The sequence below is a fragment of the Panulirus ornatus genome, chromosome 46 (genome assembly GCF_036320965.1).
Source record: "Panulirus ornatus isolate Po-2019 chromosome 46, ASM3632096v1, whole genome shotgun sequence".
NCBI lineage: Eukaryota > Metazoa > Arthropoda > Malacostraca > Decapoda > Palinuridae > Panulirus > Panulirus ornatus.
In genome coordinates, this window is record NC_092269.1 from 12,641,888 (window position 1) to 12,657,097 (window position 15,210).

General features: G+C 40.3%; 1 protein-coding gene across 1 annotated transcript in view; it reads right to left on the reverse strand.

The window, feature by feature from the left end:
- Window positions 1-15,210, reverse strand: part of LOC139763309 (sodium/hydrogen exchanger 2-like) — a 378,447-nt gene that overhangs the window by 108,897 nt on the left and 254,340 nt on the right. Inside the window, exon 13 of the mRNA XM_071689332.1 lies at window positions 11,214-11,413. Within this exon, the coding sequence (XP_071545433.1) occupies window positions 11,214-11,413 (200 nt within the window). The remainder of the gene's footprint in view (window positions 1-11,213; window positions 11,414-15,210) is intronic.

Consider the following 15,210-nt stretch of genomic DNA (forward strand, 5'->3'; position numbering starts at 1 on the left):
ACAACTGTTGAGTTTGATCCCTTGCATCCTCCAACCCTCCAGTAATTTACACATATTACTATCATGATCATTATCAGCTAATGCATAACTGTCTCCAATACCATAAAACAATACACCATTAGCTACATCTCCAACTCCATTTGGACCCTCCAAGACAGCATTCAAGCTCTTTTGGAATATTTCACTACTCAAGGCTTAAACAAATGATAACCTTAACCACTTACACCTTCCTAGTGGTGTCTCAAATGTAGTAAGACATCTTGGCAAATCATCTAGTACACAATGCCAAAAACCATTCCTCTGATCAAACTTTGACAACAATCTAGCCTTTGAAGGATGCATTTCTCTTTTCAGGTATATATATCCAGTGCTTGAGGATCAATGCAAATTCTAATGTCATCTAATTTCCTGCTTCCAATAACCATATGACTTACCCATTCCTTTGGTTCATCCACTTTGGCTATGACTTCCATTCTCCATAATCCACAAAGCTTATTATGAACCTTATGTTTAACACAGATTGGCACCCTACATGATGATACTGCTGCTGGATAAGATGAGGAATCAATAGTTAGCTGCACAGTACAGGTACACCACCAATTTTCTGGAAACTGGTGGTTCAGTACCTCCTTTAGTGCGGACAAAATTACGAGAGGGAATTTGAATTTACCGCAGCCACCAAACTAGTTTACTGGGCAGCCACAGATAGCATTGTGTGTACAGCACGCATATTCACATTCTTTACACTGCACTTGATGGTGGTGTTGCCGCAATTCTGTGTGATTCTTAGCTTATTTTGCTTAAATTTAACCCCAGCTATGGCTTCTAAGACATATGAGAATGTCAGTCGTGGCATCAAACGTAAACACCAGTCCATATTGATCCAAGACAAAGTAAACTGTTGAAAAAATGGACCGTGGTGTTTTGGTGCATAAGCTGTGTGACATTTACAGTATTGGTTCATCAGCTGTTTATGATATACAGAAGCAAAGGGAGAAAATAATGAAATTCTATGCAGACAGCGATTCCGAGACACAAATAACAATTAGAAAAACTATGAAAGATGGTAAGAGTACTGAGCATGATCAAGTGATGATGGAATGGTTTCGACAGCATCGGAGTGATGGAGTGGACTTGTAAGGTAGCATAGTATTGGACCAGGCTTAGTTGTTCCATAAAAAACCTAAATTACAACATGAGCATGACTACAGATGGCCTCGAAGATACAAGAAATATCATGGAATTTCCATGAATAAATTGTGCGGAGAAAAGCAGTCTGCAAACCACAAAGGAGCTGCTGAGTATGTGGATGATTTGTGAAACTTGTAGCTGATGAGCAACTCAGTCCTAAGCAGGTGTATTATGCAGACAAAACTGCATCATTCTGGCGATGCACACCTAGGAAAACACTAACAACAGAAGACGAAGACCCCATAGGATTCAAACAATTAAAGGACAGACTTACCATCTTAGGATGCTCAAACATTCAATATTTGTTTAATTTAAATTTCTTGCAGGCCATGGTATACTTTAGACACATAGAAGATGTACAATTAGTGGGTTGCAGGTGTGTTGAGGAATTATTATGTGACCACGGTTGGTCCGATAAATATGGTTAATCCAGCAAAATGCTGGAAAATCGGTGATGTAACTGTACCAGGTAATTTCCCTGACTCTTCTGAAAACACATCACTGTAATTTGAGAACACATCTTAAGCTGCACTAATATTTTCATAATTCACAGTTATCTGATTCATCTGTTCTGATGCTCTCATACCCAAAATTGGTACAAGATCCTGTTCTACAACAAAAAACTCTAAAGAATATCTATTTTTGGTTCTGCAACAGGCAATAACTAGCCTTCACTTTCCTAATGAGTTTCTCTTAGTAGAATTCCACATGTACAACATGGTATTACAGCGCTCTAACTCTTTATCAGGCACTATATGCTAGGGAATAACATTTATGCCTGCACCAATCAACTTGACAGTTCACCTTACTGCCCACCTTCACGGATGTCAACATGGCCTTGTCACTACGGCATGCTAACACCTTCATAACATACTGGACATCAGGGTCATCTGCACCACCATCCTCTTGAATATCACTGACCATACTTCCCTTACATTACTTGTCTGGTCTTGATCAGCATTTACTTGCAAAAAGATTCTTCTTGAAACTGCTACTAGTATTACTATATTATCTAATTTCTCATTTTCTTAAGTTTCTTCAGAATCACCGCACTGATACCTTCTAGTCCTTCACCGTGAACTACTGCCATCTGCTTTGTTACAGTTATCTCCCCTATTTACCAATAAATGTTATAGTTACCCATTATATCTTATTCAGTTTTCTTTGAGATATGATATGCCCAGTGTACATTATATTGTTTTGAGTATCGTATTATTGTATGTTAATATAAGTGATTTTGTTTATTAGAGTGTAAACAAATTAAGAATAAATATTTTCAATACTATTACAAATTATGGAAAGACAAAACATATGTAAGAGACAAGAGAAAGTGATATGAAGAATTTGTATAGAAATTGGAAGAGGGCCAAGGTCAAACCTCTCTCTTAAGAATGGCCATAAAAGGAAGGGTGTGATATAAAGCTGTTGGTAAATGTATAATGTAATCTGTACACATCTCCGTCATTTCAAACCCTTATGTTATATAACTGAGGCCAGTAGATTTGCCAAAGATATGTAAAGTAAAGTAATATAAAGAGAGATCTATGTATCAAGAATAAATGGTATTATGTGTTTTAGATATCTGGGAGTGGATTTGGGAGCAGATGGAACCATGGAAGCAGAAGTGAGTCACAGGGTGGGGAAGGGGGCGAAGGTTCTGGGAGCATTGAAGAATGTATGGAAGGTGAGAACGTTATCTTGGAGAGCAAAAATGGGTATGTTTGAAGGAATAGTAGTTCCAACAATGTTATATGGTTGCGAGGCATGGGCAATAGATAGGGTTGTGCGAGGGAGACTGGATGTATTGGAAATGAGATGTTTGAGAATAATATGTGGTGTGAAGTGGTTTGATCGAGTAAGTAATGAAAGGGTAAGAGAGATGTGTGGTAATAAAAAGAGTGTGGTTGAGAGAGCAGGGGAGGGTGTTTTGAAATGGTTTGGTCACATGGAGAGAATGAGTGAGGAAAGATTGACAAAGAGGATATATGTGTCAGAGGTGGAGGGAACGAGAAGTGGGAGACCAAATTGGAGGTGGAAGGATGGAGTGAAAAAGATTTTGAGCAATCAGGGCCTGAAAATACAGGAGGGTTAAAGGCGCACGAGGAATAGAGTGAATTGAAATGATGTGGTATACCAGGGTTGATGTGCTGTCCTTGCATTGAACCAGGGCATGTGAAGCAACTAGGGTAAACCATGGAAAGTTTTGTGGGGCCTGGATGTGGAAACGGAGCTGTGGTTTTGAAGCATTACACATGACAGCTAATCTGAGCCTGGAGGAACGTGGCCTTTGTTGTCCTTTCCTAGTGCTATCTCACGTGCATGCAGGGGGGGGAGGGGGGTGTCATTTCATGTGTGGTGGGGTGGCAGCAGGAATGGATGAAGGCACCATGAATATGTGCATGTGTATATATGTATATGTCTGTGTATGTATATATGTGTATACATTGAAATGTATAGGTATGTATGTATGAGTTTATGTAAATACAAGTGTTTGTGGGTGGGCTGGGCCATCCTTACATCTCTTTCCTTGCGCTACCTTGCTAATGCGGGAGACAGCGACAAAGTATTTTTCCATTTATTCATTTTGTTTTGTCGCTGTCTCCCGCGTTAGTGAGGCAGCGCATGGAAACAGACGAAAGAATGGCCCAACCCACCCACATACACATGTATATACATACACGTCCACGCACGCAAATATACATACCTATACATCTCAACGTATACATATATATACACACACAGACATATACATATATACACATGTACATAATTCATATTGTCTGCCTTTATTCATTCCCATTGCCACCCCACCACACCATGTAATAACAACCCCCTCCCCCCTCATGTGTGCGAGGTAGCGCTAGGAAAAGACAACAAAGGCCCCATTCGTTCACACTCAGTCTCTAGCTGTCATGTATTTATTTATTTATTAATTTATTTATTTATAAATACTTTGTCCCTGTCTCCTGCCTGCCTCTTGCACAAGGGGTCCCAGGTTCGATCCTGGCTGATGGAGCTTTGTATGTTCTATGAAGGTGCGCGTTCATATACACTTTATTCGTATATATACACATATACATAATTCTTACTCTCTGCCCTTATCAATTCCTGTTTCCACCCCGCCACACATGAAATAACAACCCCCTCCCCCTTCATGTGCGCGAGGTAGCGCTAGGAAAAAACAAAGGCCACATTCGTTCACACTCAGTCTCTAGTTGTCATGTATAATGCACCGAAACCACAGCTCCCTTTCCACATCCTGACCCCACAAACCTTTCCATGGTTTACCCCAGACGCTTCACATGCCCTTGTTCAATCCATTGATAGCACGTCGACCCCGGTATACCACATCGTTCCAATTAACTCTATTCCTTGCACACCTTTCACCCTCCTGCATGTTCAGGCCCCAATCACTCAAAATCTTTTCCATTCCATCTTTCCACATCCAATGTGGTCTCCCACTTCTCCTCATTCCCTCCAACTCTGACACATATATCCTCTCTGTCAATCTTTCCTCACTCATTCTCTCCATGTGACCAAACCATTTCAAAACATCCTGTTCTGCTCTCTCAACCATACTCTTTTTATTACCACACATCTCTCTTACCCTTTCATTACTTATTCGATCAAACGACCTCACACCACATATTGTCCTCAAACATTTCCAGCACATCCACCCTCCTCCACACAACTCTATCTATAGCCCACGCCTCACAACCATATATCATTGTTGGAACCACTATTCCTTCAAACATACTCATTTTTGCTTTCCAAGATAACGTTCTCAACTTCCACACATTCTAATGCATCCAGAAATTTTGCCCCCTCCCCCACCCTATGATTCACTTCCACTTCCATGGTTCCATCCGCTGCCAAATCCACTCCCAGATATCTAAAACACTTCACTTCCTCCAGTTTTTCTCCATTCAAACTTACCTCCCAATTGACTTGTCCCTCAACCCTACTGTACCTAATAACCTTGCTCTTATTCACATTTACTCTCAGCTTTCTTCTTTCACACACTTTACCAAACTCAGTCACCAGCTTCTGCAGTTTCTCACACGAATGAACCACCAGCACTGTATCATCAGCGAACAACAACTGACTCACTTCCCAAGCTCTCTCATCCACAACAGACTGCATACTTGCCCCTCTCTCCAAAACTCTTTCATTCGCCTCCCTAACAACCCCATCCGCAAAAAAATTAAACCACCAAGGAGACACCACGCACCCCTGGAGAAAAACCAACATTCACTGAGAGCCAATCACTTTCCTCTCTTCCTACACGTACACATGCCTTACATCCTCGATAAAAACTTTTCATTGCTTCTAACAACCTGCCTCCCACACCATATATTCATAAAGCATCTCTATCAACTCTATCATATGCCTTCTCCAGATCCATAAATGCTACTACATACAAATCCATTTGCTTTTCTAAGTATTTCTCACATACATTCTTCAAAGCAAACACCTGATGCACACATGCTCTACCACTTCTGAAACCACACTGCTCTTCCCCAATCTGATGCTCTGTGCATGCCTTCACCCTCTCAATCAACACCCTCCCACATAATTTCCTAGGAATACTTAACAAACTTATACCTCTGTAATCTTATCACTCACTTTTATCCACTTTGGCTTTCTACAATGGCACTATGCAAGCATTCCACCAATCCTCAGGTACCTCACCATGAGTCATACATACATTAAATAACCTTACCAACCAGTCAACAATACAGTCACCCCCATTTTCAATAAATTCCATTGCAATACCATCCAAACCCGCTGCCTTGCCGGCTTTCATCTTCCGCAAAGCTTTTATTACCTCTTCTCTGTTTACCAAAATCATTCTCCCTACCCTTCTCACTTTGCATACCACCTCAACCAAAACACCCTATATCTGCCACTCTATCATCAAACACATTCGACAAACCTTCAAAATACTCACTCCATCTCCTTCTCACATCACCACTACTTGTTATCACCTCCCCATTTGCCCCTTCACTGATGTTCCCATTTGCTCCCTCATCTTATGCACTTTATTTACCTCCTTCCAAAACATCTTTTAATTCAACCTAAGATTTAATGATACTCTCTCACCCCAACTCTCATTTGCCCTCTTTTTCACCTCTTGCACCTTTCTCTTGACCTCCTGCCTCTTTCTTTTATACATCTCCCACTCATTTGCATTATTTCCCTGCAAAAAATTGTCCAAATGCATCTCTCTTCTCTTTCACTAATAATCTTACTTCTTCATCCCACCACTCACTACCCTTTCTAATCTTCCCACCTCCCACAGTTCTCATGCCAAAAGCATCTTTTGTGCAAGCCATCACTGCTTCCTTAAATACATCTCATTTTTCCCCCACTCCCCTTACCTCCTTTGTTCTCACCTTTTTCCATTCTGTACCCAGTCTCTCCTGGTACTTCCTCACACAAGTCTCCTTCCCAAGCTCACTTACTCTCACCACTCTCTTCATCCCAACATTCTCTCTTCTTTTCTGAAAACCTCTACAAATCTTCACTTTCACATCCACAAGATAATGATCAGACATCCCTCCACTTACACCTCTCAGCACATTAACATCCAAAAGTCTCTCTCGCGTGCCTATCAATTAACACCTAATCCAATAACACTCTCTGGCCATCTCTCCTACTTACATATGTATACTTATGTATATCTCTCTTTTTAAACCAGGTATTCCCAATCACCAGTCCTTTTTAGCACATAAATCTACAAGCTTTTCACCATTTCCATTTACAACACTGAACACCCCATGTACACCAATTATTCCTTCAACTGCCACATTACTCACCTTTGCATTCAAATCACCAATCACTATTACCCAGTCTCATGCATCAAAACAAAGTATAATAATATTTTTTTTTTTTATTATACTTTGTCGCTGTCTCCCGCGTTTGCGAGGTAGCGCAAGGAAACAGACGAAAGAAATGGCCCAACCCCCCCCCATACACATGTATATACATACGTCCACACACGCAAATATACATACCTACACAGCTTTCCATGGTTTACCCCAGACGCTTCACATGCCTTGATTCAATCCACTGACAGCACGTCAACCCCGGTATACCACATCGCTCCAATTCACTCTATTCCTTGCCCTCCTTTCACCCTCCTGCATGTTCAGGCCCCGATCACACAAAATCTTTTTCACTCCATCTTTCCACCTCCAATTTGGTCTCCCTCTTCTCCTCGTTCCCTCCACCTCCGACACATATATCCTCTTGGTCAATCTTTCCTCACTCATTCTCTCCATGTGCCCAAACCACTTCAAAACACCCTCTTCTGCTCTTTCAACCACGCTCTTTTTATTTCCACACATCTCTCTTACCCTTACGTTACTCACTCGATCAAACCACCTCACACCACACATTGTCCTCAAACATCTCATTTCCAGCACATCCATCCTCCTGCGCACAACTCTATCCATAGCCCACGCCTCGCAACCATACAACATTGTTGGAACCACTATTCCTTCAAACATACCCATTTTTGCTTTCTGAGATAATGTTCTCGACTTCCACACATTCTTCAAGGCCTCCAGAATTTTCGCCCCCTCCCCCACCCTATGATCCACTTCCGCTTCCATGATTCCATCCACTGCCAGATCCACTCCCAGATATCTAAAACACTTCACTTCCTCCAGTTTTTCTCCATTCAAACTCACCTCCCAATTGACTTGACCCTCAACCCTACTGTACCTCATAACCTTGCTCTTATTCACATTTACTCTTAACTTTCTTCTTCCACACACTTTACCAAACTCAGTCACCAGCTTCTGCAGTTTCTCACATGAATCAGCCACCAGTGCTGTATCATCAGCGAACAACAACTGACTCACTTCCCAAGCTCTCTCATCCCCAACAGACTTCATACTTGCCCCTCTTTCCAAAACTCTTGCATTTACCTCCCTAACAACCCCATCCATAAACAAATTAAACAACCATGGAGACATCACACACCCCTGCCGCAAACCTACATTCACTGAGAACCAATCACTTTCCTCTCTTCCTACACGTACACATGCCTTACATCCTCGATAAAAACTTTTCACTGCTTCTAACAACTTTCCTCCCACACCATATATTCTTAATACCTTCCACAGAGCATCTCTATCAACTCTATCATATGCCTTCTCCAGATCCATAAATGCTACATACAAATCCATTTGCCTTTTCTAAGTATTTCTCACATACATTCTTCAAAGCAAACACCTGATCCACACATCCTCTACCACTTCTGAAACCACACTGCTCTTCCCCAATCTGATGCTCTGTACATGCTTTCACCCTCTCAATCAATACCCTCCCATATAATTTACCAGGAATACTCAACAAACTTATACCTCTGTAATTTAATATAATTAAATAAATAAATATTTATGTTACGAGAGAGCCATGTTTATTTTTGCTATCATAAATATATTTCTATATATTTTCATCTGTGGTATTTGTCCAACTTGACAAGAATGGAAAAGTAGGTATATAATTACAGATTACAGCCGTCAGGATGATGTTAGCCAGATGGCAAGGGAGTCTGTGTCTACCCCAAATCTCTCTGTTAACAAAAGTTGTTATTTTAGAGTTATCTGTTTTAATGGACCTATGGGCTTATCATACACCCTTTTATGTATAAGGGGTGGAGGCAGAACATACCAGCTTCTTTGATGCTTTGTGTACCACACAGATTTTGATGAATGCATCAAAATTAAGGTAATCTTCTTTATAGAGTTTTTCACAAAGAGAGTTATCTGAGCATCAATATACTAAATGAACTCTCATCTCATTTTCTTTCTGATCTCCATATTCATATTTGCTGCATAGCATCCAGAGTTTGGTAATACATGAAGCTATTGATTCTCCTGTTTGTTGCACATACTTTCAAAATCTATACTTGTCAGCCAATAAATTTTGCTTTGAGGGAAAATCCGCATCAATTTGGCTGGTACATTTTGAAGCACAGTAGCAGGTTCAGGCTAGTCCTGAGAACTCAAATGAATTATACCTGTCAAGGTTAGAAGTAAAGCAACCTTCTTCTCATTGGGTTTCTTCTTAAAACCAGCTGCCAGAACAAAGAGGTTATGTATTTGCTCAAAGGTCTTCCATGCTTGTTTCACTTCACCTGTTTGGCTTATTTTGCTGGGGACAGGCAGTCGTAATGCTACCCTTTGTACCACGTCATTATGTCATCACGTGATTTTACCTCAAGTCACTGAAACATGAACTTGTCAGGTCTCTTCCTTCAGTTATTCTAGCCTGTGATGACTGATGATGTTTTCAGCACTACCATCAGGTCTTCTTACAAGTTTGTGCATCATGCAAAGGGCTAACATTCAAGAGGAGCAAGAGACCAGCATCACCTTGTTCAGTATAATCAAAAAGACAAGGTCACTTACATTTTTATGGGTGTCAACAGAACAGTTGCTTGCTTATATAAAACATGCTGTGGTAGACTGCAATAAACATGAATAGTGTTAAAAGACTCCATTAAGACATTCCATTCTCACCCACCCAGCACAGCTTCAAACCAGAACACTCCTCTACACTACCACATGGAATATATACCTCACACATCATATCCAGGATGGCTTCAACCACCAACAAGTCCCCTCTTGCACAATACTACCAGCAACAGACAACAACAAACCACTGAATATCATTCTGATATACATCCTCAAACAAAAATACTTGACCCCACTCTTCACAAAAATGGCAGCTGTCTGAATAGATGGAGTCCTCCACATTGGGTTTCATTTCCAAAATTTGTACACTTTGCAATGAAGCTCCCTAAAAAGCCGTTCTTTCTCCAGCTCTTTAGTTTTTTCCTGAATGATCTTTGTAAGCCTAAGAAAACCACCATGATAGTACTCTCATTTGCACTTGGCCTCAGAATTACTTAATAGAACCCCTAACACTACCCAAGTAACAATGAATACAACAGTACATTAAGCAATAAGGACAAACAATGGCTTGTTTCACACATCACAAATATCAAAACAAAGGCTATGAACAGATAAAATGCCCTCAGAACACTCACTGGCACCAGTTTCTAAAAAAGTAAAGAAATCCCCTATAAATAATTAAAAGGCCTGGTCATCTACAATTTCAAAAGCACACACTGAAAAAAATCAGAGCAATCATAAAATACTTAGCAACCACAAACATTTAACTCCTTCAAAACAAAACACAAGCACTTCTAATGCAATCCCTCCCCAACACGCTCAACACTCAGTTCTGCACAAAAGTACTCACCCACTCCAGCCCAAGCTACTTCACAACCATCCACCAACTTCTACACAGAAAAAAGTAGCTCATCCCTGCTTCACACTTTAGCAACCTATACTTACAGATTCCTCCTAGCAAACACGATGTAGAAAACACATTCAGAGCATAAGTGCATGACAAACACTAAACAACTGCTCCTCCTTGACTAAATCTTGAACTCCATTTCCCTAAACATACACTCATCTCAAACTACACTGCCCACACAAGAATGACTTACACTTTCTCATCAGCACTCAGGACATCACCCACATCCTCAACCATCATAAAATTAGATTTAACATATTTTAGGACTTCTCATGCCCAAGAAACACCATGACAAACACAATTCATGATCTGTGGTCCCACATGGTAAATGAAAGAGACCCCTAAAAGGGGATTCTTGAGGCATGATTAAGCATTATTTATTCCCTATCTGTCTCTGACTATCTCATCTAACTTTGTAGAACTTTGTCCACCCCTCTCTCATCTTTCCCATTATCCTCATTGCTATGACTAAATCTTTTGATTATGCTGACCTTTGCATGTCTGCCCTACCCCATCCCCTTTTCCCTCCCCTCTTTAATTAGTTTATCATTGATTTTCCTGTTTTTACTACTCCATTTGTTCCTGTCCTTTCCTCTAAACCTATCCCAATCAAACTCCCTTCCCTTCTATCTATTTACCTCCTTCACCATGTAATCTATCAATACTGATAAAGAATTCCAAGCTACCTGCAGAAAGACGGTGAAAAGAATAATGACAAGTGTAGTCGTTACAAATATCCTGCGTGGTGCTATGGCTTCATCCAGCATGATGACTAGTGAGAATGCTACAGCCCCTCGTAGACCTGCATACGCTATGATAAACTCCTCTGGCAGACCGATCTTTTTAATCCGGAGGGTGTTCATTAAGCCTGTTAACAAAAAAACTCCTGCAAAAGGAAATCTTGTTTAGTAAAAGAAGGCAAAAGACATAGAAAAGCAGTTGATACTGATTCTTCCTTAACAATACTTCTTATACAAAACACAAAATATGTTAGATGAGTGCTTTTCAAAAGAACAGAGGTAATCATTATGTACACAGCGATTATGTAATATCGATAATGAGGATTTCAATACCCACTGTAGTATTTCACAGTACCTAAGTGAGAGACAACATAGGTTCAGGGGAAGGAAGTTGGGCATAACAAATAGACCATGTCTGTTTTAGACTTGAGAGATGATTGGTTGGACTGTGTTCCTGGACAGTAAGAATTAATTTGACACTTCCACTCAGGCATGTGGTAAAGAAGCTGGATTTTTAGGTTGGCATAAACAGGAGACCCTCTAATTGGAGAGAAAACTGTCTTAATGGAAGGGAATACATATAACAGAAACTGTCTCATTCCTCATGATCATTGTAAATGACTTGCCAGAAGGAACGGACTCTTGCCGTAATATGATGCTAAGGTCATCAGGGAAATAAACAATGATGGGGATTGAATCAACTTGAATCAATGGCCCAGATAAACTTAGCTCCAATATTTCTAGAAGAGGTCAAAAGACAGCAGATTTACCCCATGTCAAAAATACTCAACAAATCTCTATCGAATGGTCAGGTGCCAACTGACTGGAAACTAGCAAATGTTACTCCTATATATAAAAGGGAGACAAAAAGTGTGCCTTGAACTACCACCTAATTAGCCTTATGTCAGTGGTAGGTAAAATGATGGAAAAACAATATGATAAAATTGTCACGCTTCTAGATCACAAAATTATATTGGACAACCAGCACTGTTTTTGCAATAGAAGATCCTGCCTGGCAAATTCGATGCAATTTTTTAATGCTATTTATCTGAACTGGAATGAAAAAGTACTGTCTGAAGTAGTATATTTAGATTTCCAAAAGGCTTTTCATGAAGTAGCTCGCAAGAGACTTACATACACTCAAAGCAAAGAGAATTGGTGAAAAACTCTGCACATGGATCAGAGACTGGCTCACTGGAAGAAAGCAGCATGTAGTATTAAATGGTGAAGTCTCAGACTGGCTAGACGTAATAAGTGGTGTGTGCCACAGGGGACGGTCCTAGGCCCAATTCTTTTCATGATATACATTAATGACCTATAACACAGTCTCATATCTAAGATCTCCAAATTTGCTGATGATACTAAACTAGGAGGTATGAGCTGTAAACAAGCAAGACAGCAAAATGATTCTAAGAGATCTTGACTTACAAGCAGAGTGATCAGACAGATGGTAAATGAAATTTAATGCAGACAAGTGTAAAGTTTGCACTTTAGAGAGAAGAATATATGTTACAACTGCAAACTATTTGGAAACTCTCTAACTAAAGTAAATGAAGTAAAAGGCCTTGGAGTTGTCATTAGCAACAATCTGAAGTACACTAAAAAGTGTTGAGCATCAAATGAAAAAGGCAAACAAATGCTAGATTTCATAACCAGGAACATAGATTACATAACACCAGAACAATTCTCATGCTTTATATTCCTCTAGTAAGACCACACCTTGAATATGCCATCCAGGTTTGGTCCCCAAACTATAAAAAAGACGAGAAAAAATTACAGCAAGTACAAAAACAAACAACAAACTTGATCCTATCCCTTAGAAATCTAGCTTACGAAGATAGGCTAAAACAATTGGACCTCTTCTCCCTTAAAAAATGTAGACTTTGTGGTGACTTAATCAAGTGTTCAAAATTCCGGACAAGTTTGATGATGTAATTCACGAACATCTTTTCAAAATACAAGAAAATACAGTTACCAGGACAAATGAGATAAAACTCAAAAGCTAAAAGATGCAGTATAGACATGGAAAAAGGCTTCTTCTCCTATAAGTGTGTTGAGCACTGGAACAAGTTACTGTCAGATGTAGTAAATGCTACAACTATAAATACTTTCAAAAGATGTTTAGACAAATACCTTATATATTCAGGTATACTCTGAGAAAAATGCCAGAAATAAACTATAAATGACAGCAGCAACAGGGAAAGTAGAAGGTTAATGTGGGGAGTTGGTGATAGCTTAAAAAAACTGCTGAGTGGAATTACAGTTTCACATCAATTTTCACTCCCTATTCTTTTTAAGCAAACAAATTTCGTCTGTCCTTCACATGTAAACTTCTAAGGTGTCTTTGACTAGCTCCGAATTTGGTCTAAAACATATTTTCTTTTCATTATACTTTGTCACCATCTCCTGCATTAGCGCAAGGAAACAGACGAAAGAATGGCCCAACCCACCCACATACACATGTATATACATACACGTCCACACACACACACACATACATACCTATACATTTCAACGTATACATATATATATACACAAACATATACATATATGCACATGTACATAATTCGTACCGTCTGCCCTTATTCATTCCTGTCGCCACCCCGCCACACATGAAATGACAACCCCCTCCCCCTGCATGTGCGTGAGGTAGCGCTAGGAAAAGACAACAAAGGCCACATTCATTCACACTCAGTCCCTAGCTGTCATGCACAATGCACTGAAACCACAGCTCCCTTTCCACATCCAGGCCCCACAAACCTTTCCATGGTTTACCCCAGACGCTTCACATGCCCTGGTTCAATCCAATGACAGCACATCAACCCCGATATACCACATCATTCCAATTCATTCTATTCCTTGCGTGCCTTTCACCCTCCTGAATGTTCAGGCCCCAATCACTCAAAATCTTTTTCATTCCATCTTTCCACCTCCAATTTGGTCTCTCCCTTCTCCTCGTTCCCTCCACCTCTGACACATATATCCTCTTGGTCAATCTTTCCTCACTCATTCTCTCTATGTGACCAAACCGTTTCAAAACACCCTCTTCTGCTCTCTCAACCACACTCTTTTTACTACCACACATCTCTCTTACCCTTTCATTACTTACTCGATCAAACAACCTCACACCACATATTCTCCTCAAACATCTCATTTCCAGCACATCCACCCTCCTCCGCACAACTCTATCTATAGCCCACACCTTGCAACCATATAACATTGTTGGAACCACTATTCCTTCAAACGTACCCATGATTGCTTTCCAAGATAATGTTCTCGACTTCCACACATTTTCAATACTCCCAGAACTTTCACCTCCTCCCCGACCCTATGATTCACTTCTGCTTCCATGGTTCCATCTGCTGCCAAATCCACTCCCAGATATCTAAAACACTTCATTTCCTCCAGTTTTTCTCCATTCAAACTTGCCTCCCAATTGACTTGTCCCTCAACCCTACTGTACCTAATAACCTTGCTCTTATTCACATTTTCTCTCAGCTTTCTTCTTTCACACACTTTACCAAACTCAGTCACCAGCTTCTGCAGTTTCTCACCCGAATCAGCCACCAGTGCTGTATTATCAGCGAACAACAACTGACTCACTTCCCAAGCTCTCTCATCCACAACAGACTGCATGCTTGCCCCTTTCCAAAACTCTTGCATTCACCTCCCTAACAACCCCAGCCATAAACAAATTAAACAACCATGGAGACATCACACACCCCTGCCGCAAACCTACATTCACTGAGAGCTAATCACTTTCTTCTCTTCCTACATGTACACATGCCTTACATCCTCGATAAAAACTTTTCACTGCTTCTAACAACTTACCTCCCACACCATATATTTTTACTACCTTCCACACAGCATCTCTTTTAACTCTATCATATGTCTTCTCCAGATCCATAAATGCCACATACAAATCCATTTGCTTTTCTAAGTA